Genomic DNA, 27,864 nt, shown 5'->3' on the forward strand with positions numbered 1-27,864 from the left:
CCAGTGCAGGAAAAGAAAGCCTCAGAACCTCTGGCTATAAAATGCTGTGGGTGTTGAGGGGGCAGCACAGTTCAAAACACTGGTAATCTGTATGCTCACAGAAATGGTTGAGTATGATGGTAAAATACAGGAAGAAGTGAAGGCTATGCAAAATGAAATAAAGAAAAATACACAGGGAACCAACAGTGAAGGGAAGGAAACCGGGACTCAACAATTTTGACCAGAAAGAAGAAATAAACATTTAACCAGAACAGAATAAAGAAACCAAAATTTTAAAAAATGAGGAGAGGCTTAGGAACCTCTGGGACAACTTTAAACATTCCAATATCCAAATCGTAGGGGTACCAGAAGGAGAAGAGGAAGGGCAAAAAATGGAAAACATATTTGAAGAAATAATGAAGGAGAACTTCCCCAATCTGGCGAAGCATATGGACTTCCAGGAAGTCCAGGAAGCTCAGAGAGTCCCAAAGAAGTTGGACCCAAGTAAGCACACACTAAGGCACATCATAATTACATTACCCAAGATTAAAGACAAGGGGAGAATCTTAAAAGCAGCAAGAGGAAAGGAGACAGTTACCTACAAAGGAGTTCCCGCAAGACTATCAGCTGATTTCACAAAAGATACGTTGGAGGCACAAAGGGGCTGGAAAGAAGTATTCCAAGTCATGAAAGGCAAGGACCTACATCCAAGATTACTCTATCCAACAAAGCTATCATTTAGAATAAAAGGGCAGATAAAGTGCTTCCCAGACAAGGTAAAGCTAAAGGATTTCGTCATCACCAAGCCCTTATTATATGAAATGTTAAAGGGACTTATCTAAGAAAAAGAAGAAGGTCAAAACTTTGAACTGTAAAATGACAACAAACTCAAAATTATCAGCACCTGAACCAAAGGGAAAAAAAAAAACCTAAAACAAACTAAGCAAACAACTAGAACAAGAACAGAATCACAGAAATGGAGAACATATGGAGGGTTATGAGCAAGGAGGAAAAGGGGAGAGAATGGGAGAAAAGGTGCAGGGAATAAGAAGCATAATTGGTAGGTACAAAATAGACAGGGGGAGTTAAGAATAGTATGGGAAATGGAGAACCCAAAGAACTTACATGTATATTCCATGGACATGAACTAAGAGGGGAGGAATGCTGATGGGAGGGGAGTACAAGGCAGAAGGGAATGAAGGGGAGGAAAAAAATGGGACAACTGTAATAGCAAAATCAATAAAATACACCTTAAAAAATGAATTCCCATATATCCTCTGTTTGAATGAGCTTCTTGGACAGTAAGAGAAATGTTGCCTACTTGAGATAAAATGGTGCTCAGGTAATTCTGTATCATTTTTATCTCAGTTGATGTTGAAGGAATTTGTATCATTTTGTTTTGGACAATAGAGAAATTAATATTTCAGAACAGTATTAAACCAAAGTAGAATACATTGCTCATGATATACTCTTCCCAAGTAGTTTCCAAGATATGCTATAGCAGTTCATTTAACCTATTTGCAAGTTCTTTGAGTGTTGTGTTGTATTTTAAATAATAGTTTTTAACACACAGCATCACCTTGGTTTCCAAATTTCATTGGGTGTATTTCAAGTTATAAAATAATAAGGCTTTATGGTGTTGTTTTATTTTTCTTTGTACCCCCAAACCCTTGAAATGTTTGGTACATGTAGGCATTCAATAAATATTTATTGAATGGGTGAGTAATAAAATAAGTAACTATAATGGAGAAAAATCTGATAAGATTCAAAGTAAACTAGATAAAAATATTGGTGTGCCTCCCTTACCTGTTGTGTAAAAAAGCTATTTCTTACTGTAAAAAAAAATTCTAGCCTGAATACAAACTGAAAATGTGATGTTTGGTTTCTACATTTCAGTGTCATCTGTCCAAAATTTAACTGGTGTCTGGTCACAAGCTCACCTTCTGTATCTTCTTCTGTAGTTGCTTAATTTCTAGATTTATCAGTAGATTTTCAACCCTTCATGTTTATACCCAAATTGCAGTTGTTGCTAGGAACCTGGCTAAACACTTAGCCAAAATAAAACAAAAAAACTAAAACTTAATTGCAGTCTACCTTAGGAAGCGATTTGATTTTCAAAACAAATTTTCCTTGCACTCCTTTACTCAACAAAAATAGTGGTAGAGCTGTCTTCCTCCCTCCCAAACTCTGTCATGACAAATGTGCATCTGGAGTTCAGGCCTAGGGTTCCAGTGTGGATAAGCTGTTTCAGTCTGATTTGAATCATCTGAACTCTGGAAAAACTGGTGGAGTGTTGAGTAACACAGGCCGGCAAGTGCAGCGGAAATCATTAGGCACAGCTCAAGTCGAAATGGCCTTCATTAGCCCTGCAGTGACTCCAAAAGTTAAGGCTTGGTATTCCTCATGTTGTTTTCAGTACATTCTCATAATATTTCCCTCCCTGCAAAATCACTTTCAGTTGTATTAGAGCACCCAGGACAGATTCATAGTCAGCATTTGTTTTACGTATCAATACATTAATATATATTGTTTCACTTTAAATATTTTAGGTTTTCATGATAATCCTATTTGGGTAGGTTTTGTTACCTGCATATTAAGATGAAGAAATTAAGGCTGAGAGAGTTTTAAAAACTTGTCAGAAGGAATTGAAGTACCGAAGGAGAACAAATCCAGATCTTTTGGCATAGCATAACTGCTCCATAAGTAGTAGTTTTCACACATTTTTAATGTGTTATCTAATTTAGTGTTTAAAACAGCCCAATATAGATGAGGAATCTGATGCACAAAGCAATTAAATAATTTGCCTGAGATTATTTATACTGTTAGTGCAAGACCTCAGGTTCCAGAGCCCATCTGACTCCAGAGCCTGTGTTCTCAACTGTACTTTGCTGTTCTACTTCCCACATTCAAGGTTCTTTCTACTATACCATGCTACTCTTGTAGATACATTGGCAGGGAGAGGGTATAGGAGCCTTTGGGAGACTGGATAGAGGGGGAAATGGTGTATGGCAGTCTTAAGGAGAAAAAGTAGTGGCGGTCTGGGGTAGATTACAGCTGTCCAGAGAAGTAATGTGATAGAGCACGCAAAAGGGAAGTCCATGGCTTCCTGTTTCTACCTGTTCCATTAACTTAGTTTCCTCCCTGTGTGATTTAAATAATATTTTAATACACCAAACTAGGGCTACCCTTTTGTTGGTTGTTGACATTCCTATTCACTCTCCATTTCAGCGGTGCTAGTTCAGTGCGCAGTCACCAAGCACTGTTGTATTTAAGTTGTGTCTTTTGTCTCTCTTAACGTGATCAGAAGCCATTATTGATTACTTTTTTCCATATTTTCATTCTTTTTCCCTTTTAAACTATTGAGTGTATTCTGGGGTTCAATAAGTCTATGTAAACCTCAGAATTAGAACTGAGCAAATCACATTGTCAGAGGTCTTCAGCAGCAACCAGCAGTGGTTTTTGGCATTAGAAATAATTCTTAATTCTCAATGTATACTTTTTTATAGTATTTTGATTTCTGAACTATGTGAAAATATTTTCTATTTTTAATACATAAAAAAATAATTCTTGAAGTTGAGTTGGTTACTATGACTTTGGGCTGAGACCTGCCAATTTCAAGTCAGCGAATCACCTGGATTTTTTAGACAGTGGCCATTTGCAAGACAGCAATACAGGGAGCTAGGTCCTTAAATACTTACGGACCTAACTAACCACCTGTTTAAAACAGCTTCTGAGCACATGCACTAGATTAATAGTAATATAATAGAAATTTCTCCACTCTAACACTTAGATTAGAATCAGCTTAGAGGCTTATCCTTTGTGTTGGAAGAGTTAATAAGCAGAACTGCTGCCTAGAATGACAGAAAGTAACTTAAGGACTATTTCTTGTCTTGCAGTAGCACGTGTACCATGGGCTTAGTCCTGCCTCTCTGGAGTGATACGTTAATTCATTTGGACGGCGATGGGTAAGAGGTTTCCCTTTTTATCTTCCTACACAAAGCCAAGAGGTAGGGTTCTATCTTAGTGTGCATTCATTCAGCTGAATGGGAGGCCCACTGAGCCCAACTAAACTGTCATGTCAGCAGCTCAGTGAGTTCTTTTAAACTCTGTTTTATAAAGTGGAGTGAACATGCAACTTGCCAAGGCCTCTCACTTATGTTCTCCTAGGCCGACTATGGTAAGAATCCAAACAAAGAGAAACTAGTTTGTTGGCTCACTCTTTAAACTGAGCATGTGGGACTGTTGCAATGCTGTCCCAGAGGATGATATGTTCTGTTTCAAATAACCTCTTGCTGCCTCTGCCAGCTGTCAGCCTACAGTATAACCCCTTTTCTGTGCCAGTTTCTTCTAGTGACCCTCCACCCCCACCCCTGGTGTTTTTAGAATGTGTCCCAAAGAGACCAAGATGTTTGCTCCAGTTTATAAAACCAGGGTTAGGTTTGCTATGAACCCACAAGACTTCCAAATAGAAATATACAGCAGAACAGCTTGTCCGTAGCTACACCTGGGGAACTGGATGTATTATGATTCCCTGACTCCAATGTGGGAGTCCATTCATTCTGCCTAGTAGATAAAATCAGACAATTTGTTGAAACTTTTCAGCCAAGTCCTATCCTCTAGTTAATGTCTGCATGAAGTGCCTGATGATTCCTTCTACTGAGCCCGTAGTTACTAGCCTGGGAAACAGCCTTGAAAATTCACAACTGAAATAACCTACTCTCATTTGTGTGTTTTTGTCTTATTCTTTTTTCCTTAGTGGGTTCAGCGTATCAACGGACAACAGAGTTCACATATTCAAACCTGTATCTGTACAGGCAATGTGGTAAGAGGACTTTTAATATCTCTATGAAAGTTTTTAAATATGTTATTGGAGCAATATTTTGTGAGAAGTAGTATTTGAAATGGTAGAATTCTCTATGAAAATGCTGATCTGTGTGTGTAGATTATGTGTGATCTGTTTGTGTGGCTATCATAGTTAAAATGACTTAGAAGTTTAATTTTCAAATTATCACAGTAGAAGGCCTTGAGCATTGGTGAACAAGTAAAAATCAGAGGTGGGCTTACACTGGAAGATACTTAATAGATTAGATAGCCAGTTGGAAGTGAATTTTATAGGGACATACTGACTAAGGTAGTAGCAGTCTAGAGGCAAGTCTAAACATCACACTACTACTGTGCATTAGCTTTCAATTTCTTAAGATAATCAGGGATAGCTTTGATGAAGTTACCTTATAGATAGATTCTTTCCATTTAAATTGCTGTCACCTGTTTGTCAGATAGTTTGCATAGTGCAAATAAACCCTAGAAGAAAAACATTGTAGTTAATAACCATCACCTCGTGTATTGACACTTTGGGTTACTTATTCTGTGTGTCAGACATTGTGCCTAGTGCTGTATTTACATGAATTATATCTAGTCATTATACCATCTCTCTAAGAGGTATTATTTCCTCCTCGTTATGGATGAGAAAACTGAGGTTTTAGAGAGGTTACATAACTGGTCTTCAAGTATGTATCTTATATTTAAACAAAATAGACTCTTTCTGTTTTCTCTTTTTCTAGATTATCTAGAAAAATGATCTAATATAACCAGGGAATGATGTCTGTCCCCTAATCGGGGATTTGAGTTTTATTTCCTCATTCAGTTGCCTGTTTTGTAGTAGAAGTCCCCATGAGGAACACAATGGAGAGAATGCAAGCCAAACAAGAAATAAAGGAGCCCGAAAGTCTCCAGGGAGATAATTTACCCCTGAATAACAGGATCGAGAGGCATGAAGTGGGTGTGGCTCTAAAACAGAGTCAACTGAACAATTAACAGTCTTAACATGTCATGCAGTAATTGAGGTAGGATAGAGTTTCAGTTCATGTGTTTAGACCAATTTTTAGATTTAGGGCATATTTCATAGATAAATATCTCATAGAAAACTTATACTGCCTTTGACTAAGGCTCAGTTAAAGGCAACTGACCTGTCTGTCCCCAGGTACCAAGTAAAACCAAACAGCATAGGTCCCATAAGTGACAGTGTTTTCAGTTATATTTTAGGGAGAAGTATAAACCAGTCTTAATTCTTAAAACAGTAGAGATTCAGTAATAACCTTAGTTCAAGCTTTGATGTTCTAAAGTAGACTGACTAGTCCTAGCTCTGTTAGCTAATTGCAGAATAAACGTTCTTTGGTGTACCACAGGAAGAGAAGTGACCTGAAAGTCACAGAAGATGTATGGATCAAAGCAGCATTTAAACCAGGTGTTTCCTTCACAGGAGGATACTTACTGCAGCCTCCCACTACTGTCAGGCAGCTGAAGTATCTGAGGTAGCTGAGCCTTGAGTGTATTTTAGGGCATGTGGCATATGCTTCCGAAACACATGTTTCCCCAATGAAGAAAACATACATTGAATATCCTGTACATTGCACTGAGTTGGCTCTTACCTTTGATTCTATGTAATAAAATGAAATTCACTGAGAATTCTCTGAATGTGACTTAATTCCCTGAGAATCCGACTTACTTTGAGTAATAGAAAGTATTTTTTAAGGAAAATTCTGTTTCCCTGATAGAAATGGACTGGCATGGTTTTTCCGTATCAAGTAGATAATGGTATTATTTTTTAACTTCCATTACATGGGGTTGACAAAGACTCATGGAACAGACCTTGTTATATACTATTGATGGGAGAATAAACTACCACAACCTTTTTCGAGAATGATTTGCCAATATGCCTTATCATTTCCCATGCCCTTTGACCTAGTAATTCAGTTTCTAAGAATTTATCCTAAGATAATAGTCATGGGTGTGTGCAAAAATTTGAACTATAAGAATGTTTGTCAGTGTTCCAATAACAGCGAAAAATAGAAAATAATTTAAATGTCTGAAAAATAGGAATTAAATTATGATATATTCATGTTACTAAGTGTATAACCATAAAAAATTATCTAATTAAGGATATGACATGGAAAGATGTTGGTGACGAAGTATAAAAGAAAGAACATGTTAGAATAATATCTAGAATATGGCCATATCTTTATTATAGACCCATGCATAGACAAAGACTATAAAGATCTATACTAAAACCTTACCACTGGTTATTTCTGGGAAGTTGGATTACATTGCCTAAAAGAATGCCTACTTCATAGTTGGAGCACAGTTAGTACTTATTAAATAAAATGTCTTCTTAGCTATAAATTTCTGCCTTCTACCGCAGGTCCCTAAATTTTCTAAAGTGAGCATGGATCACTTTTGTTATGAGAGAAAAAATAAATAAAAAAGCATTCTTAAGAAAAAGATGTAAATGGGTTGGCCACAAAATTCTCTCATACTGTTCTTTTCTCTTAGGAGGGACTTTAGATCCCTGCCCTTGTGAACTAACTTTCTAGCATTTCTGTCTTTAGCTTTTCCCAAGTATATAACCAAAAGGTACTTTTCAGGTTTGTTTACCCTTCTTGGGTTCCTGAATTGAGAGTCAGAGATTTAATTAGTATAAGAATAACCAGAGCTGTTCTTAGAAGGTGGCTCAAGTGTATGAATAAATGGTTTAAAGAAACTAGGAGACTAAGGCAGCAAGAATTTTAAATGTCATTAGATCAGTACTTCCTGGACATTAAAGGACATGTCCTCAAGGCTTAGGGACATCTGTCTATGTGATCTTTGTGGAGCCTCCAAGAATCATAGGAAATGTATGCTGTAATATGATTCTGTGCCAAGGGAAACAAATCTTTATATAGTAAATGGTTGCGATGTTTAGTTCTCTAGTGATACAGCATAGCCACAGCGTGCTTCCAACTGTGGAGTCATGAGTTCAGTAGGTACTTGGACCTGTTTTTCACTGTTGGGTTGTCAGTTCCTATTCTCCTCTACCCCCACCTTAATAATGCCTCATATCTTTCAGCAAGAACTGTCTAGTTGATTGCTTTGAATAGGTAATATGCTAAAATCAGAATCAGAGAATTTTGAATTCCAGGGAGTAGATTCTCCAGAGGCCAAATTCTATAGGATTTAAAAATTGGAACAGTTCGGGGTCATGTGGATTACTGGTCTTTTAGAACCCCATAATTCTGCAGTGCTCATTTCCCTACGTATCTTTCAGGTCTGCGCTACAGAGTTTACACAAGGCTTGTGAAGTGGCCAGAATGCATAACTACTACCCCGGCAGCCTGTTTCTCACCTGGGTGAGTTATTATGAGAGCCATATCAACTCAGATCAATCATCAGTCAATGAATGGAATGCCATGCAAGATGTTCAGTCCCACCGGCCTGACTCTCCAGCTCTCTTCACTGACATGTAAGTCAGTTTACTGAGGATCATGGAAGTCCTCTCTGTTGTGTCCTAGGATGTCATAAGCAACATGTTCCTCCTTAATCTCTGTTCTTGGGGGATTACTCTTAGCCAGTAATATTAGTCATTGTCTACACTACACAACTGCCATATGAAGAACCCTGTTCTTTCTGTTGTCTGCAGAGGCCTTAGGAGTTTCACTCCTGGGCACAGTGCAGTCTTCATAGATAAGAATTGCAATAGCTGAAGACTGCCTTTGCGTTATCTATGAAAGAAACATTTGGTAAGCAAATTAGTGACAAAGAGAAGCTTTTACAAAGATGTTTCTAGTCAATTTAAAAAGAATGCCTAGGTTGTTACTCTAATTCTAAACTTTCTGTTTAGAATTTTTTTTTAATTTTGTAATTTCATGTGTCTTACTCAGCCCACCTTTACCTTGTTAAGTCTGTCTCAGTAAGATTTTATCAAATCTCCCCGGTGTGTTTTGAGTTAAATAAAGGCCTAAGGTGGAGCTCATGTTTATTTCCTTTTTAGGTCTGTGTGTTGAAACTTATGTGACAATTTTAGAAATTTTTTCACACTTAGTTCCTGCTTTGGAAATTAATCAGGATGTTTATTTTGCTCTGAATTGATCTTTCTGCAATTCCAAAGTATTCTGTAGCTGGGAAAGAAGAGTAGCTACTTAGACTATCTGACCTTACAAGTCTTCATCTGCAGATTCCTAATGTCATACCAAAATAGTTCATGATTTTTTTTAAATGCTTAATTTAGATAATTAATAAGTGATTTTTGACTAGATGAAGTGAAATTTCCAAGAATTGTGTGAACAGAACAGTCAGACAATCGATGGAGGCTTTTTTCATAGGGTGTCACTGGTACTGGGACCTCTTTTTCATTAGCCTTAGTCCTTTCAAGATCCCACAGTAACAAAAAATGTAAGGGTTAGTTTGGCTTTCAGAATCTTGGGAAATGTTACAGATTTCCTGCTTCACAGCTGATTGATAGGTATCAGAGGAATGGATGTCATATCTGACTCAAAAATGGACATCCTGAACCAGATTTAAATAATAGAAAACACGTCTTATTTTTCATGATTTTATTAGAGAAAATTTGGAAATTATAGTACAAAAAAGAAAATAAAATTGACCATAATTTCTCTATATTCCCAAACAAAAAAAGTAACATAAAATGTAGTCCTTGGCATGTGGTAGAGACTCATTAAATGTTAGTTCTTAGTATGTACACCATAACCCCAGTTTTAAGATAACTTAATAAACAAATTTTTATCTGTTCATAGAAAAAGACTTTAAGCTGTCAGTTACCGTATTAGTGATTGTCTCTGATAAGAAGGATTTTTAGTTTCTTTTGTTTTTATGTATTTCCCAAATTTTTCTTCAGTGAGATTGAGGGAGAAAATGTGTTTGTGTTGTAATGCTTTTTCCATTCCCATTTCCTTCCTAAGTTGACTAGAAAAACCTTAAAAAGTATGGTGAGAACACAGGGAGAATGTGTGCCAAAATGGACTTAAATGCTCTACTATGAATAAAGTTTATGTTTTAAAATCCAAGGAAGGGGGACAAGGGAACATACGTGTGGTGTCTCTGGTTTATGTCTAAGGCTATGCCATGCACTTCATACAGGGTGTCTCGGTTAATCCTCAGAAGAACCTCATGAGGCAGGTATTATTACTGTTCTTATTTTGTATGAAAGGAAAGAGGCTCACTGAAAGGAAGGAAGTTGTTCAAGTTCACATCACTAGTAAGTACTAGGACGTGGACTAAAACCTAGATGTGTCTGCTCCCAAACTACTCTGCCTCAAACAAATGTGAAGGATTTGGATAAAGATTGCTAAACTAGGGAATCTAAACCATGCACACATGTGCTAAAATATTTTTCTACCAATATTTCTCTTTAATAGAAGACTGAAGTGTATGCTTTCTACCATTATCTATGTCTAGGAAAAATGGTGGGGAGCATGATTAAGAATTTTAATCCTAGTCAAGACAGGGAGGCCTTGGCTGATTGACAAGGAAATGGCACAGGTATTAGCTGTATTCTGCAGAGTTCATGAGAAACTAAAAGCTGAAGTGGTAGGGAGCCCCAAGGTTGTGGGGTCAGAACGGCCATCTTTGGAGATTACTGAAGCTATTTTTGCAGCCAGTGATAAGGCTGTAGGCAGCAAGGGCAGGCAGAATGCCTGAAGGCTTAGTCCATGTCCATCTCCAAATAAGGAGGTACAGAGCAGATACCTTTCTTGAGTAGGTAGGAGGGGTAAGATGAGACAGAAAGTGCTCTCTGTCAGCCTCACTCAAATTCTGCATAATATGAAATAATGCTTTTAGAGAAAGGCATCCGGTTACATTGAATCTATACCTGTCTAGTAATCGGAGAATCAGCTTCCTAGTTTTATTTCCTATTAAAGTTCCGGGGTAATTTTATTTTTAAAAGAGTCAGAAGATGAAAGGAAGCACCATAATCCTGCAGGTAGAGTGTTAGGCTGGGCTGAGAGTTCTGGTTCTCCTGCCAGGGTGTGTGATCATTGGCATGTCATTTAACTCTTCAGCTTTTATTTCCTTTATCTGTAAAATGGGGATAACAATTTCACAAAGATATTGTGAAAGCTTTTGTGAAAAGGAAAGCATTTTAGATAGAAGTACTCCAGGTAGTTATTCCTGAAAACCTATTTCGGAAGAGAATTTGCCTCCTTGAAAAACGCAGAAATCATTCTTCCCTCCTTCCCATTTTCTAGAACCATAGCAATGAATGAATAATGAACATTAAGTGGTATTTTATGCTACAGAAGACCCAGTTATGTAGTGGGTCACACCACTGGCCTACCCAGATCAGCAAGTAGTACTCAGGGGTACTTGATGGGAAAATATGGATTATGGTCCATCATTAAAGTATTACACTCAATATAGCTTATTTGTCTTTACTACTTCATGGATCTACATATGTGAATATATTTAAGGGCTTTTATACATGCACAACCTCTTCAAGTAATAATTTCTACATGTTTACATTCTATACATTCTGAAAAGAAACTTTAAAAAACATTGTTTTCTTTTGGACATTCCTCCAGAGTATAAATTTGAGGGTAATAGAGGCAAAGCCTCCCAACTTGGAAGTATAATCAAATGGCACATTCATTAACTTAAGTTAAATCCCTGCCTAAGAAAACTCACCATTTCTCTCTTCTTAGACCAACTGAACGTGAGCGAACAGAAAGACTAATTAAAACCAAATTAAGGGAGATAATGATGCAGAAGGATTTGGAGAATATCACATCCAAAGAGGTAAGAGACCTTAAGTTCTCGTTGTTTCAAGGCTGGGTAGGAGTGGGATAAGGGTTGGGCTAGAAATGGTGAGTGATTGAAAGAGCAGAGGGCCTTTACCGAGAGTATAACATGTCATCTTTGTTTCAGATACGAACTGAATTGGAAATGCAGATGGTGTGTAACCTGAGAGAATTCAAGGAATTTATAGATAATGAAATGATAGTGATCCTTGGTCAGATGGACAGCCCTACACAGATATTTGAGCATGTATTCTTGGTAAGTTTTGGGGCTGCTTTGAATGGTGTACTGAAGCTAGTCCACACTAACTCATGGAGGTTGGGGTGCAGCTGTTAATTTTTATTATATTTAAATAAAATGTAACATATTAAAAACAAAGTTAATAGATACTCAAACCTCATCAGTTTCTAATTCTTTTACTATTTTCTATGCTCTTGAGTTTATTTATGTCTATTGTATGATGGAAATGTTGTATAATGGTGAGCTTCTGCTCATCTGTTCCCAATTTCTTATTCAGTGACATTGTAAAATTGACTATGGTGGGAAAATTTACACCAAGGGAATTGGCAGATGCTACAAATCAGGTCTCTCTTCCCCATGGGTTATTAAATATCTCATCTGTTCTTCATAATAATAGTCAAATCAAAAGTGGACCAATCCGTAATAGTTTTCTACACTGTATCCAAATAGTACAATCCTGCGGGGGTATCCAACCTTTTGGCGTCCCTGGACTACACTGGAAGAAGAGTTGTCTTGGGCCACACATTAATTACATTGCAACTTGTAATCACAAAGAAAATCTCATAATGTTTGAAGTAAATTTATGATTTTGTGGGCCATATTCATAGCCATCCTGGGCCACAGGTTGGACTCCCCTGCTAAGGTCACTCTTTCAAATCTGCCAAATGTGTCTTAAGGTCTATTATATCCAAACAGAGCAAGTGGGAACAACTTACAGCTGAGAGGCTATTGGACTTTCAAGCATTTTAAACCTTGTCCAAAATGTTTAAACATTTTGAGTCCCCCAAATACCAAATACCAAAAATTGGTAACTTAAAATTGTTCTTCTTGGTTCTTGAACAATCAGTAACCTATAATTAGCCCAAGGAGACCTGTCTGACAGGTGGATTAGGAAAGCTTCTAAAATCCTAAGATACATATTTCTCCCAAATGTTAAGAGTTCTAGTTTTCATCTGTACATAATAGTGGGAACAAGGTTAACAGGGACAATTAAAATTGGGGAGTAGAAGTTGGGAAGATGCTAGATCCTTGTTTTGTTTCCATCTACCACACACTTTAACCAGAAATGCTAACAAGGAACTAAATTGGATTGATTTGAATTCCACATCATTTCTCTTGTGAGGACACGTGTGTTCTGTGAAATGATTAGAAGCTGGGAAATAGGAGAGAAGAAATGCACACACAGAAACTAACTAAACTGGATCATCTCACCCTGAATATTCAAGAGTTTTATTTCACCAAGCAGTCAGACTTTGTGTCATGGAAGGCTTGTGCCCTGAATTAACTCGGGACACTCTGGAGTATGCATGCTTATAGAGTGACTCATAGTGGTATATAGCTGTGAAATTACTCAGGAAAAACTGTGAGCTGGGAGGGGAGCTTCTTTTCCATTACTTTAACTTGACCAATGTGTGTTGCCACTTCTGGATGTAGATCATTCTGCAAAGCTGTTGTTGACCTTTCCATTCGTAAAGCACCTGGCTTTGCTGTCTTTTGTGTATACTTCCACAAGGACGCAGGTATTCCTTGCTCTTGTGTTGTCAGAAAGAATTTTTGTGTTATCTACAGAAAACGCATGAGTCATTCATTCAAATGGACCCTGCCCCCAACTGTCGTCTTGTGTCATGACATTTTTATGAAGGGCTAATGCCCACAGCCACGAATAGCTCCTGTTTATAAGTGACCAAAGCTGTGAACTTAACTTTTGCATTGATCTTGGATTTTAATACCTAAGTATATAGACATGAATTTCAAATACAGTCGGTATCTGACTGGTCACCCTGTTTAATGTCAGTCATACTTCCCTGTTTCTCTGCTACCACTCCTTAAAGAACTTTCTCTGTACCCACCTCTTCAAAGGGTATGTTTTAGGACATGTAAACAAATTTTAATGGTACTCTAAACAGAAAGAACAATTCAGTTCTTCCCAAATTACAGCTTCTAATCAACTATAAATTTCTTATTACAAAAATAATTCATGTTCACTGTAGAAAACTTAAAAAAATTTAAGACAATAAATAACATTTAACTGTCACCAAGAGATATGCTGTTATCTTTTATTCTATTATACTGCCTTTCAGTCTTTTTTAATTTTTTAATATATATCTGTTTCTTATAAAAGGAAGTATTATATTTTTGAAAACAGGAAAATCTATTCTGCTTCAGATACAACTGTGTTTTCAAGAGAATGGACATGTTCTTTGTACTGTGAATATTTTTCTTATTTGAGAGAAAAAAATTTTCAGCCTGGGGAGTCCTGAAATTTAAGCTGTCATCCAACAAAATAAGTAGATGAACAGGTTGTCTAAACATCTTATTATACTCTTTCCTTGATGGCTTCCTCCCTTTGTTTGCACCAACATGTCCTGTGTCCAAACCCCTGTCTTCTCCAGTGAGTCTCTCTGCTCTGCTTGCTTTCCCAGCAATTGACACGGGAAAAGAGGTCTTATCCAAGCTGCGAATGCTGGTGTTAATTTTCTGCAAAGTCATTTCATCTTGTGCATAGCTGCCATGCCTGGAGCACAAGTAGATGGTGTGAAGGGAGGCAGCAGGATTTTTCCCCTCCCTGTGGAGGAATGCTTAGCTCTGTGATGCATTGCACAGAGATGTTTATTTGGTGAAGTATCCAGCTGGTATGGAGAATAAAAGTGTAGAGCATAGTTTAAAGAAAATCTGCAGCAAGAAGAGGATTCATTGGTTGGAAGCCAGGGTATTTCCAGAAAAAGCTTTTCCACGCCCTTAAGAGTGTACTATTTCTCTGAGCTGGGAGCCTTTGACCAACCGAATCTCAGTATCAACAGCTCTCCTGGAGGCTGTCCGATTTGGCTGAGAAAAAGCTAGATGTGAACGGAGACCCTTTGCGGAAAGGCAGACAACTTTCTTAGTTAAACAAGGGAAACACAGGAGTATTGGACACAACCAATACTTTTGTTCATGGTACTTGCTTCAGCAGCACATATACAATAATTTTGCTCATGAGAAAAAGGTAGAATTTTTACTGCCGATATCTTTTTTAAGATTTAACATTACACATCCTTTTAGAACAGTGTTTATTTTTCAAAGACGATTAAGCCTCAAATTTGTGGTTACTTTGTACAGTAGGTGCAGAGAAATGGAGGATATGTGAATAAGTGAGACAATAATCAAATGAACTACTTTCATCATATTCATGATTTTTATCCTTCTAGATGTAAAGGATACAGGTAAAAGAAATCTTGTGCCTGGTTGCCACAGTAATGTGGCTTACAGTGTTAAGGCTGTAGATATGATGAAGAAGATATGGACAGGGGTAGCAATTCTTGGAGATTATGTCAAGTTGCATTGATTTTAGCAGAACCCCAGTACACTTCTTATCTGACATAAAGGTGCTCTCCTCTTTTGTTTTGCTTGGAACATTCGGACCTCAACAGGGCTATTTCCTGAGGAAAACAACTGAAAATAAATCAGTCACTTGGGTCTTTGGGCCAGGGTACAGTGTAGGGGAACCACAGTGAAAAAATGGAAATGAATTTATCTGAAAGTGTATATAGTCCCAAGATTTCATTGTACATTTCAGGAAGATTAGAAAGTGATTTGCATAATTACATAGAACATAGTAAAACTCCCATGGAATTAAGACATTGTAAGCCTGAGAAGCAGAGAGAAAAAAAGACTGAGTCTGTGGAAGACCCTAGGGGGCTAATATGAATGGCATTTGTATTGAGGGCAGAAAAGTAATTACACCACAGTGACTCCAGTTCTTTCAGGTTGAACTGCAAGCAGCCTTAACCACAGCCCAAGTCACTTTATACAGGCTTCACTGAGTCAATAGCCAGGACTTCTTATTTATTTTGTTTCTGAATATGTGTCGTCTCTGATTATTAGATTGAATTTTCTCTGGACAGGTAGATAAAGCCATGGACTTTCCCCATCACATCAGGGTTATTTCCCTCTAGCTGGACAGAGTTCCTCAGAGGATTTAAATTTCTAAATTAAGAAGTTAGGTGGTCACATTTCTCTGGCTCCAGTTTAGCCACTCAACCCTTTATCGCTTGGCTTCTCTCTCCTTGAAGTCTTCTGTAGTTCTTGCCTCTTTCTTTGGTGTGGGAGCTAGTTTTCTAAGGTTGAGCATAATACCTTCAGAACCATCCATATTTTTTGAAAACAAGTCAGCTGAGCCCTAGTCTGCAGAAAAGATGAGTTGCCCATCACTTACTGGAACTTCAGTATAGTATTCTTAAGACCTTCCAATTAAGTGGCTAAAATACATTCCACTTGTAATATTGTGACAGTGTTTGCATACAACTAACAATTTTCAAAGTTCTTTATTTACTTATTTCATTTGATCATTCAACAAACATTTGTTGATCCTTTTTATTGTGCCAGGCATGAAGCTAGACATTTGTGGAGCGTGATCTATTTCCATAAGGAGGGACTAATGAACCATATCAAATAGATACTCACAGAAGACCAATGGAATAAGGATACAGAGGTGACCCTTGAATTAGACAATTAAAAAAGGTCATTAGGAACATTAACAAGAGTGATGAGGGAGGGCATAAGTCACAGTGCTGTGGGTTGAAACACATGGGAAATGAAGAATTGGAGAAAGTATTAGATTATTTCTGTGAGTCTTGGATATGAGGGGAGGGAAAGAGGACAGTGTGCAGTGTGTAGAGGAGGATTCAGAATGAAGAGAGGGTTTTTCCACTTTAATATGAGGGAAACTAGTTTTTTTATTTGTTTGTTGACTTATAAACAGCAGAAATTTATTCTCACAGTTCTAGAGGCTGAAAGTCTGAGATCAGGGTGCCTGCATGTTCAAGGGAGGGCTCAGATTACAGAGTTCTCTTTGTATTCTGACATAGCAGAAGGAACTGGGAGAAACTATACTTGTAATTTGAGAGGCAGGTACCCATTAGATATGTAGGATTAGGGTGGGAGAAGTGTTCCATTTTATAGATTAGGAAAGTGAAGGCAGGTTAAGTAGTTTGTCCAATTCCCCACAATAGGAAGGGGAGTTGGGACTTGAACCAAGTCTTCTAATGCTAAATTCCATTGAATGCATAATTCTGAAATAGGTAAATTCTCATTTTTAAATGTTTGTCTTTTCAAATGACATGAACAAATAGCTCAAAGATAGAAATGGACCTGAACTATTGAAAATGTACTCACTTTTACTCTTAAAAGAAATGCAAATTGAAATTACACTGAGATAACATTTCACTCCTACTAGATTTGCAAAAATTCAAAAGCTTAAACACATTTTTGTTGGGAAAGCTCTGGCAGAACTGGCACTCTCATACATTGCTCGTGGGAATGCAGAATTGTTCTAAACTCTATGGAGGGGAATTTAGCAATGTCTGTAAAAAAACTATAACATTTACCCTTGACCCAGACATCTTCCTTCCACAGATATGAAACATCATTCACAGGAGAGTAGTTTAATAAATAACATCACTACCCAATGAAGTACTGTGCAGATGTAAGAAAGAATAAGGAAGCTCTCTGTGAACTATGATATGGAGTGGTTTATATCATACATTTGAGAGTGAAGAGTAAAAAGTGTATATGTAGTGTACTATTTTTGTATAAGATGTAGTATAAGTATATATTTGCTTATATATATATTTTCTTCAAAATAGAACATAGGTAGAATAAGCCAGAAACTAATGAAAATTGTTACCCATGGGGATTGAAAAGATAGGGGTGGGAATGAGACTTCAACTTTACTTTTATTTATTTATTGTTTTTTAATCCTTACCTGAAGATATGTCTATTGCTTTTAGAGAGAATGGAATGAAGGAGGGGGGTGGGGAGAAAGAGAAAAACATCGACGTGTGAGAGAAACATTGATCGGTTGCCTCTTGTATGCACCCCAACCGGGGATAGAACCCACAACCTAGGTATGTGCCCTGACCGGGAATCGATCCCCGCAGCCTTTTGGTGTATGGGATGATGCTCCAAACAACTGAGCCACCCAGCCAGGGCTCAAGTTTACTTTTAAATACACTTTTGGTTTTCAACCATGTGAAACTTTTATATATTCATAAAAACTCAAAAAGAATGGAATTGAAAAATAAAGATTATTGTTAAAAAAATGGAAAAATTGAGTACAAACAAATAAATGAACCCAAATATATATCAAATTGATAACCTCACAGAAAAAGATGGATTTAAATCACTTTAAAGCATAATACTCTGATTGTACCCCTAAGTAGGGTATAATTTTTTTAAAAAAAGAACTGCAAAGAAATTTTGAATGTAACAGGTTTGTTGTTGGTTGTGGTGTTGGTGTAATAATATTGAAACTATTTTGTAAGTAAAGCAAATGAGTTGCTGGGAACCAAGGTTCTCACTGTGGGGTAGGATGATAAAATGATGGGGGAGGGGCAAGAAAGAAAGCACCTTGCAGTGTTAAATTTGAATTGGAGGTACCAGTATAAACTGATTATATATTTGGAAATATTTGCCAGATCTGTCCACTGAAAAATTTTAGAAGCAGTGACACCCACTAGTTATGAGGGCACCTAATTTTAATGCCCAGATCTTGATTAGAAAGTACCATTCTTCACTAAAAGAAGCCAGGGCTTCTTGGAGAAATGGTGGGCTTCACTCACAAAGTGAATTTAAAACAATTTGGGGGGTGGGTACCAGAAAGTAAGGAATTGCTAAAAGCTAATGGAGTCATATCAAAACAAGCCTGCTTGAAAATATTCCCACTGGCCAAATTCAGGACAATTTGAGTGCCCAAAAGAAAGTGATCATAATAGATTATAACAGTAAATACAAAAAGAATTAAGAGTTCATATTAACACTCAACTGAAGGGTGGAAACATTGATTAGATGAAGCTTTCTTTTACAGAAAAATGCCAGCTAACATGCAGAGGGAATGATGGAATTAGAAAGTCACCATTTTGTAACCTCCAACAAAATAATTGATTTGGGCAAGATCAGCAATTGATGCTAAAACCATAGTGTAAAAGATTATTGTGAAACAGAATATTCACATGGCTTCAAAGATTACTTATACCTAAAAATGACTATTTGTAAAGAAACCTGTACAGTAGAAGGATGTACCAGACACAAAGATACTACCAGTCATTCAGAGTCAGCATGACAGTGGGACAAACTGGCATTATGTGCCTCGTGATTTGATGCAGTAGGAAGTACATAACATCAGCCTTGTAATATTCTTGCCAAGAATCCTTGACCTGAATCTAGTCATCAGGAAGCAATCAAATCCAGATTGTTAGGAGTTCTCTCAAGATTACAGACCCATAGTCTACAAAAATGTCAATAACACAAAAAAGACAAAGGTAAAGATGAACTGTTCTAGATTAAAGGAGATAGAGACATGCAACTAAATGCAAAGTATGGTTCTTTTATTTTTAATTTATTGATTTTAGAGAAACATCAATTTGTTGTTCCACTTACTTAGGCATTACTTAGGCATTGGTTCATGCTTGTATGTGCCTTGACCAGGGATCGAACCCACAACCTTGGCGTATGAGGACAATGCTCTAACCAGCTAAGCTACCCAGCCAGGGCCAAAGCATGACTCGTGATCGAATGGATATAAAGTACATTTTGAGGACAATTTTTGAAATTCAAATATGAGTGATAGGTTGTTATTGTATTGATACTATCTTTCTTGGTTGTAAAAGTGGAATTATGTAGGAAAATGTTTTTGTTCTTAATGTATGCTCAAGTATTGAAGGGAAGTATGATGCTCAAATTATTTTTAAATGGGTCAGGGAAAAAAGTAGGAGATATATATTGAAAGAAAGGGAAGAAGAGAAAACAAATGTGTCAAAATATAAAAAATTGGTGTATCTTCCAGATAATCTGTAGAATCTCCTTAAATTTTGCATATCATGTTTCCCTCATTTGTCTGAAGCTGCTCTTTCACTTTTTACACACACACACACACACACACACACTACCCCCCACACACACTCCTTACGTGCAACATAATCCAATAGAAAGTGTGGGCTTTAGAATGAAATCTAAGTTTAATTTGTAATAATGCCACTTTGTTCATTCAACAAATGTTTATTGACTACCTGCCAGGTATCAGGCAGTATACAGGGGTTTCCATAGGGAACAAGAGAAGCTTACATTACAGTGTGTGCGTGTGTGGAGGAGAGAGGTAGTAAATAAGCACATGAATAAATACACAAATAAAAATTGTGATACATGCTTTTGAAAAAATCACAGTATTCTAATAAACAAGAATAACAGACACTTAACTTAGATTGGAAGATGGTCAAAAGCACACTTCCAGCAATGTGATCTTGAACAGAAATTATTTTAATTCTATGAGGGTTGGTTTTCTTATCAGTAAAAATGAAGATAGCTTTCTTACTCTGTCATCTGTGGAAACTAAACGTGGTAACATATATATAAAGTACCTGGCACACAGACTGGAAGTTCAGTGATGATATCAGCGTTCTTTTTAGAAACTCTGCTCCTTCCCTCACAAGCCTCCTGTTCAAGTATTGTATTTGGTTCATTTGTTAATACTCCCTAATCTTGTCCTTTTGGTTCCACAGGGCTCCGAATGGAATGCCTCCAACTTAGAAGATTTACAGAACCGAGGGTAAGCATCACTGTTTTACCTCTACCAGTTTCCTGTCAAAGAGCTGTCAGTGAGTTACTTTAAGCTTAAGAGTTGTTTCCCCGTTGGCTCTAATCAGGTGCAGTCTAATAAGAACTGAAACTGCTGTTCTCCCATTGTTTTGTCCTCCCACCTACCAAGAAAGATCAACTGTTTCAGTGGCAAGGCTTTCAGAAACAAATGTATAAGCAGTTCATGCTGTTTAAAACCAAATGTACTTATTGGTTCCTTTAAAAAAAGAAAACTTTTTTTAAGAGCAATTTAAGTGTTCACAGCAAAATTGAAGGGACGGTACAGAGATTTGCCATATACCCCTGCCCCATCACATGCATAGCCTGCCCCCGCCATTATCAATATCCCCCACCAGAGTGGTGCATTTATTATAATTGATGGTCCTGCACTGACACATCATAATCACCCAAAGTCCATAGCTAACAGTTCACTCTTGGTGTTGTACATTCTGTGGCTTTGGCCAAATGTATAATGTATCCATCATTACGGTATCACAGAGTATTTTCACTACCCTAAAAACCCTCTATGCTCCATCCATTTATCCCCCCAGTTCCCAACTCCAGTAACCAGAGATCTTTTTATTGTCCCTTTAGTTTTGCCTTTGGTTTCTATTTTTATGTTAGAGTATGCAAAACTGCATATGTTGGTTTCACGGCTGTTTATTCAATTGAGCATCTTCTGTGGCCAAGCACAATGCTAGGTGCTAGGGATCCAAAAATACATGAGACTCAGTAAAGTGCTTGCCCACTAAGTTATAAATGTAAAATGGACAAGCTTCTGAAATTGAACAAAAAAGACCTACCTTGCATTCAGAAATGTGCTCCTCAACAGCCTGGTTATTGAGTTTTATTGTAGCAATTGAGACCATAGTGAACATTCAGCAAACAAAAATCTGCCATTCTTTCCTTTTAACTTCCTAGCTAATGCCTAAATTATTTTATTGAACTTGGCCTTAGGAGGTCAGATCATCTCAACAAGAGAAGAGAAAATCATGTCTGGAAATTGGCCATGCTAACTCTTCATTATAGACAGAGATAAGACTTACTAAGACTCAGATGGTGATGGCTGCCTGGCTGGTTGTGGGCTGAGGGTTTTCTCAGCTACAGTCAGCCTTCTGGTTATCTTTAACCTGATTAGATGCATACTCCTTACTTTCCCCCAAAGAAAGGCATGTCGTAATTGCTAAGATGAACTTGGAGCAGGACTCAAGCCAAATAATTATAAAAAGAGTTCCAGGGGAGGAAATCTGGTTACTTAATTTAAGATATCAAAATACATAGAAAAGTTTTAATTGGAAAAAGTTTGAATTGATTAAGGATTAAGTCTAGAGTTCTTGAAAGCAGAGGCTATTTTAGTTTTAGTTTAGTTAGTTTAGTTTTAGTTTTAGTTTAGATAGACATGTAAAACATACGTCTATCTAGCTCAGAGCTTAATAGGGTACTCAATAAATGTGAAAGAATGATAGAAAAATTGACTGTGGTTTGTGGGAAAGTAGCACCTAGGAACAGCATTTAATGTGAAATCTGAGATTTGATATAGCAGTGCTGGCCAAATGCATTGGAACCATGCATATATACACTTTGACTTCAGAATACACTTTGACTTTTGACTTATAATCCCAGCTGGAAATGAGACCGATTCATCTCATTTACTACTTACAAGGCTAAATTATAAAATGCAGATATATATATGTATGTGTGTATATATATATATTTGTTTTAAAAGACAGTAGGATAGTCAGATATCAACTTAGATCTTGCTTTAGTGGGTGAAGAATTACAGTTCAAAGATCTATATCCCCAAACATTTCAGGGATTTTCAAGTATAATTTTGACATAAAGTCTGTTTTCACCAGTCTACTGACTTTAGAACCCCAAGCAAAATGCTAGTCTGTATAGAGATTACAAAGAAATTTCAAGGGGTACCAATTCCAATTGGAAGTGGCTGCCTAGAGTTCTGTAATAAAAAGAATTGGGAAGTTCTGTTCTATAATCCATTACTGAAGAATGGAATTGGAGGTGAGAGGTTGTTCATTTTTATTTTAAATAAAATAAGAAAAGTGTGCTTGCCTTTTTTGTGTGAGTTTTATTGAGATGTACTACATGTACTATACAGTTCACCTATTTAAAATGTATACTTCAGCCCTGACCAGTGTGGCTCAGTTGGTTGGGCATCATCCCACAAAGCGAAGGTCGCAGGTTCGAATCCCAGTCAGGACACATTCCTGGGTTGCAGGTTTGATCTCCAGTTGGGGCACATACAAGAGGCAACCAATCATTGTTTCTCTCTCCTCTTTCTCCCTACCTTCTCCTCCCTCTAAAAATAAATAAATAAAATATTTTTAAAATGTAAAGTATATACTTTAGTTGTTTTCAGTACATTCACAGTTGTGCAACAAGCAATTTAAAACATTTTTCAACCCAAAAAGAAAGCTCGTACTTTTTAGCAGTCACCCCCATTCCCTTCTTTCCCTTAGTCTCTAGAAACTACTAATATACTTTCCGTCTCTATAGATTTACATATTCTGGACATTTCATATACTATAAATAGAATCATTCAGTATGTGGTCTTTTAAGAATGATTTTTTTAACTTAACATTGTGTTTCAAGATTTACTAATGTTGTAGCATGTTATTAGTACTTCACTTTTTTTATTGCAAAGTAATATTCTATAATACACCACATTTTGTTTATCCATTCATCAGTTGGTGAACATTTAGGGTGTCTCTACTTTTGACTATTTTGAATACTGCTATGACTATTCACATATAGATTTTTAGATGGATTTATGTTTTCATTTCTCCTGACTTTCCACCTAGGAGAGAAATTGCTGGGTCATATGGTAACTCTGTGTTTAGCCTTTAGGGGAACTGCTAGACTCTTTTCCACAGTTGTATGTGCTTGCTTTTCAACTTTATTTTTAAATCCTTTCTAGTAAAGGACTTTGATGCTATGTTAAAACAGATTCAGATCAGTTCCCAGAAACAATGTTGGTCTTTTCACCTTAACCACGGAATTGGTTAGCTATGGCTTTCCCTTTCTTTTTCTTTTTTCTAAGATTTTATTTGTTTATTTTTAGAGAGAAGGGAAGGGAGGGAGAAAGAGAGGAGGAGAAACATCCATGTGCAAGAGAAACATGGATCCGTTGCCTCTTGCACCCCCAGCTGGGGACCAGGCCAACAACCCAGGCATGTGCCCTCACCAGGAATCCAACTGGTGACCTTTTGGTTTGCAGGATGAGACCCAACCCACTGAGCCACACCATTCAGGGAATGGCTCTCCCTTTCTGTCATCCCTTCTCCAACTTGGGAGATTGGGATGCAGAGTCCTACATGTGGTTCTGAGAAGGAAGCAGCTTCTGCAGAGAAATGAGCCCGTGTTGTCTTGATGGAGTAAACTCCAGTGATGTCTAAGTCCATGCAAGGTTGAGAAAAGATAAGCATTCGGCAAATTAAATCCAAGCATTTATTGAGATTGTGCAATGAGAGAGAGAGCAGGGAAAAAAATGATACAGAAACCCTTTTCTGCAGGCCTCTCAGTACGGGAGAGCTCTCAGACACATCTGCTGCCATAGCAGCCAGGAATGCGGCCTAGAGAGTTCAAGAGATTTTTTAAGTCCAACTTTCCTGACCCTCCCAGCCCTGGCCTCATTTGCATTTCCTGTAGTTTAGAGACAGTAGTAGAGCAAAATCTGACAATCTGGCATTTGGGAAGAGAGGAGGAAATTTTTCCGTTTTCTTGAGATACTTGATTAAATACAAATGACTTGCAAAGAATAAATTATGTTGCTGGTAATTTTAGTGACTAAAGAGGAACTTAGATCACATCATGGAACTTAGATTGAACCTTTGGAGTAAAATATGAGACATGTTTTCAAAAGACTATCAAAGTTGAGATTGTGTAACTACATAAACTGAAAGTGGAATTTAGATGTTGAACTTGGTAGACAACTTTTCTCCCAGTAACTCCCTGGTGCCCAGGTATGCCCAGGACCCTGTTAAATAGTTTCTGTACTGAGTAAGTGTAACCTCTTAGTTTCTTAGCTTTCTTCAGAATTTTAGTATTTAATTTCAGTTTAGGGAGTAAACAAATTTTAAGTAAGAAAAACAGTGCTGGAAATTGGATTTAGCTTAAGTAATAGAGCCCATATTCTCCCTTGGTTTCCTTTCAGGGTGCGGTATATTTTGAATGTCACTCGAGAGATAGATAACTTCTTCCCAGGAGTCTTTGAGTATCATAACATTCGGGTGTATGATGAAGAGGCAACGGATCTCCTGGCTTACTGGAATGACACTTACAAATTCATCTCTAAAGCCAAGTGAGTATTGGGTCCTGCACACATTCTTACCCTTGTTCTTTGTGTACCACACATGGCTGGGGCCTGAAAGCTGTAGATAACTTACTGAGGGTACTCAGGAAAAGGGAAATAAAGAAAAAAAGAAGACTGGAATTTCTTAATTCTAGGGGGAAATGACTAGCGACTTAATACTTTTCCTTTAAGTAGATAAAGCCCCTGGAAGAAGATGACCTCATGTTGGCTCTTTCCATTGAGCACAGAATAAGAGTAAATAAACTTAAGCTGCAGCAAAGGAAATAGAAGTGAGAGAAACAAGAAATTCTGAATGAAATACTTAAATTGCCTCTGGAGATATTTTAAAGTTATATAATAGAAATTATTCCAGATTATTAGACTGCTGGGTTCTCCCCTCTATAAACAAGGAGATAAACATAGTGAGCTTTGGAAATCTTTTCTTTCTTTTTCTTTTTTTATTGTGCTTTTATGATATTCTTAATAGTGAAATTTTTCTCTGGCCTTTCTGTTGATGTCCTCCTTAAATTAATTGGTCCTTTCTAAAAAAAAATTTAATTGGTCCTTTTAGTGAAGCTATTTGATGGTATTGATGTAGTGTTTAGTATTAATTAGTATTAATATGTCAACACTTTTTTTTTTTTAAGTCTCTGGGGATCTCCTTGCCTTCAATACAAGGAACCATAAAAGCTCATGTTGGCCACACTCCCCCTTCGGGTGGGACCACATTCAAACCATCCCTGGCAGAAGACAAACACTTCTGTTTTTAAATTGCTAAGTTAAGAATGATTCCACACTTAAGGACCTTCATGATCAGAACACTCTTCCTTTTAGTTACCTGAATTCCCATACTCTAGCTTTGAGCTCATTCTCACAGTATCTAGCCAACACCTAAAAGAGTGTTTTATATTTTTGAAGAGCATTTCATATTCTTTTATTAAATTATTCCCAATAATAATACCACTCATGGTATGCTTACTGTGTGCCAGGTGCTTCACGTATATTCTCTCCTATAATAGTTTCCAAAACCCAGAGAGGAATATACTGTCCTTCTCTACACAGGTGGACAGACTGTAGAGATAAGGTCCAGAGAGGTTAAGTAACAAGTGGTAAAGATAGGACTTGAACCTAAGATCATTTCACATTTCAGAGTCCATCATGTACATAGGAATAGTCTAATGCCTTAAGGCACAGGTGGCAAACACAAGGCCCACAGGCCGAATCCAGCCCTCCACCTTGTTTCTACCCGGTGGCAGCGCTGAGCTCTTGCTTAAGTGTTAAGGAGTAGTTACATTCATACAGTCCTAAAGTTATATTTGGCCCTTTGAAGGCAACCATGAGGCTGATGTGGCCCCCAGTGAAAATGAGTTTGACACCCCTGCCTTAAGGAAAGGGGACTGGAAAAGACTAGGCAGGTTGTCAGGGTCATAGCTAGAGAGACTCGAATTCAAGGTGAGGCCCCAGATTCAATGAAAAGAAAAGCTGATATCAGTAGGGCTGGGGCTAGGGTGAGATATATGAGGTGCCCAGGTTACGATTCAGCAGGCACTTGCTCTTCAGTCCCTGCAAGTATAGGTCGGCATCTGAGAGTGAGTGCCTCCCAGACAGCACACTGGGCACGTCCAGTGTTTTACCCTAATCAGAGCCCTGCATTCCAGGCTCTGTATACACACAGGTGGGTTTAGAATTACTAATGTGATACCAGGCTTAATCTGGACAATCCAGCACTGGCGGGGGTGAGGGGGTAGAGAAGTGGGGTTAAACCTGAAAGGTGAAATTGGGTTAGGTGAGACCTGCCTTCAGATCTTCATTACATGAGTAAGAAGCCATCCATTGAGAAGCCTTGTTCAATACGAAGTGTTTTCATGGGAGTGGATGTTAAATTGTATTTTTCTTAGGGTTGACCAACTTTGAGTACCTTTCGTGCTTGCAGGTATAGACCTGAAATTTTATGCATTAAAGTTGTCAGAGCTTGATGGGGAAATATTGAGCACATGTCTGCACTTCCATCTGAGTCACTGTGCATTGGCCTCCCAACTGTAGTTTAAATGAAAACCCTGTGGTGTCATAAACAAAACCAGCATTGTATGTTCTAGCTGTTTGGGATCATCTGAGCACACAGACACGCCACACCAACCTTAGACACCAAAATTTTGCATCTAATTGACAGGGAGGAGGTTAGTCTTACCTTCCTCTTGAGACTGTTTTAATTATTCCAGACTGTTCTCTGCATTCCTATAGCTTATTTGGCTCACTCATTTTGGCACTTAAACTCATGCCTCCATGCATTGGTGCTTAACTCTTTCATGTGCCTCCAGCGTCAGCAGGAAGATTATAAGCTTCCAGAAGGAAGTTTATCTACTCTAATACAGTGAGTGAGTGAATTCCCCTTTTGGGCTGATGTGTACACTTTTTTAATTTATTGGAATAGCCACTTGGGAAGAATTCCAGCCCATGTACACTGGTGATAAGAGCAACCATTCTTTTTTCCAGATGTAAAAATGTTTCTACTTACAGCTGACAGATTAATCAGTAGATCCATAAGTTTGTTCACACATTAGCAAATATTCGAAGGCTTCTTCTGTGCCAGGCACTGTGTTATTAGCAGAATTGGCACAATCGAGTAATGCTTATACAAGGTAATAAACTCTGGTGTTAAGACTGAGGGGTTTTGTTTTGGTTTTGTATCACCCTATGGTAAGTTTGTTTTCTTGTTCTTCCACCTCATTTAAAAAAGAAAAGTAGTTATTCATTCATTCCACCCTCCTCACCAAAAAAGCCATGTGCTACATCTCAAGGTCCCATCCAGCTCCACGGGTCATACAGCCAGACCGTAGACAGAGCACAGTTGTGGTGTTGAGAAAAGTAATTTCCAGGGCTACATCTGAGTAAAAAGGAGGATTAGTTTGGGTTTTGCTCTCCTCCAGCGACAGAACCCTTACTGGAACTTGAACTGGAAGCAATTCAGAACTTTTGGGTCAATTACATGAATCACTGCCACACCTGTAATTCAAGAGTGGGCCAGCCATGAAACACTCCCCTGAGGCTATGAAGTGACTGGCCTCCACCCACACCCCAAGTGTGGTCCAGTCTCTAAACTGAAAATTCTCCCCTGACGGCTCTGTGACCAATTATCATTGCAATTACCATTTTGAACTTTA

At 37.7% G+C, this 27,864-nt stretch overlaps 1 protein-coding gene across 4 annotated transcripts in view; it reads left to right on the forward strand.

Moving 5' to 3' along the window:
• SSH2 (slingshot protein phosphatase 2) overlaps positions 1 to 27,864 on the forward strand; it is a 233,294-nt gene that overhangs the window by 185,888 nt on the left and 19,542 nt on the right. For 3 of the 4 annotated variants that reach the window (XM_024565153.3, XM_045199208.2, XM_024565154.3), the window contains 7 exons: positions 3,876 to 3,944; positions 4,736 to 4,801; positions 8,060 to 8,254; positions 11,451 to 11,544; positions 11,674 to 11,802; positions 20,319 to 20,365; positions 24,566 to 24,712. In XM_024565153.3, coding sequence (XP_024420921.2) covers positions 3,876 to 3,944; positions 4,736 to 4,801; positions 8,060 to 8,254; positions 11,451 to 11,544; positions 11,674 to 11,802; positions 20,319 to 20,365; positions 24,566 to 24,712 — 747 coding nt within the window. The remainder of the gene's footprint in view (positions 1 to 3,875; positions 3,945 to 4,735; positions 4,802 to 8,059; positions 8,255 to 11,450; positions 11,545 to 11,673; positions 11,803 to 20,318; positions 20,366 to 24,565; positions 24,713 to 27,864) is intronic. The other variant, XM_053911812.1, reaches the window with a different exon arrangement.

The sequence above is a fragment of the Desmodus rotundus genome, chromosome 9 (genome assembly GCF_022682495.2).
Source record: "Desmodus rotundus isolate HL8 chromosome 9, HLdesRot8A.1, whole genome shotgun sequence".
NCBI lineage: Eukaryota > Metazoa > Chordata > Mammalia > Chiroptera > Phyllostomidae > Desmodus > Desmodus rotundus.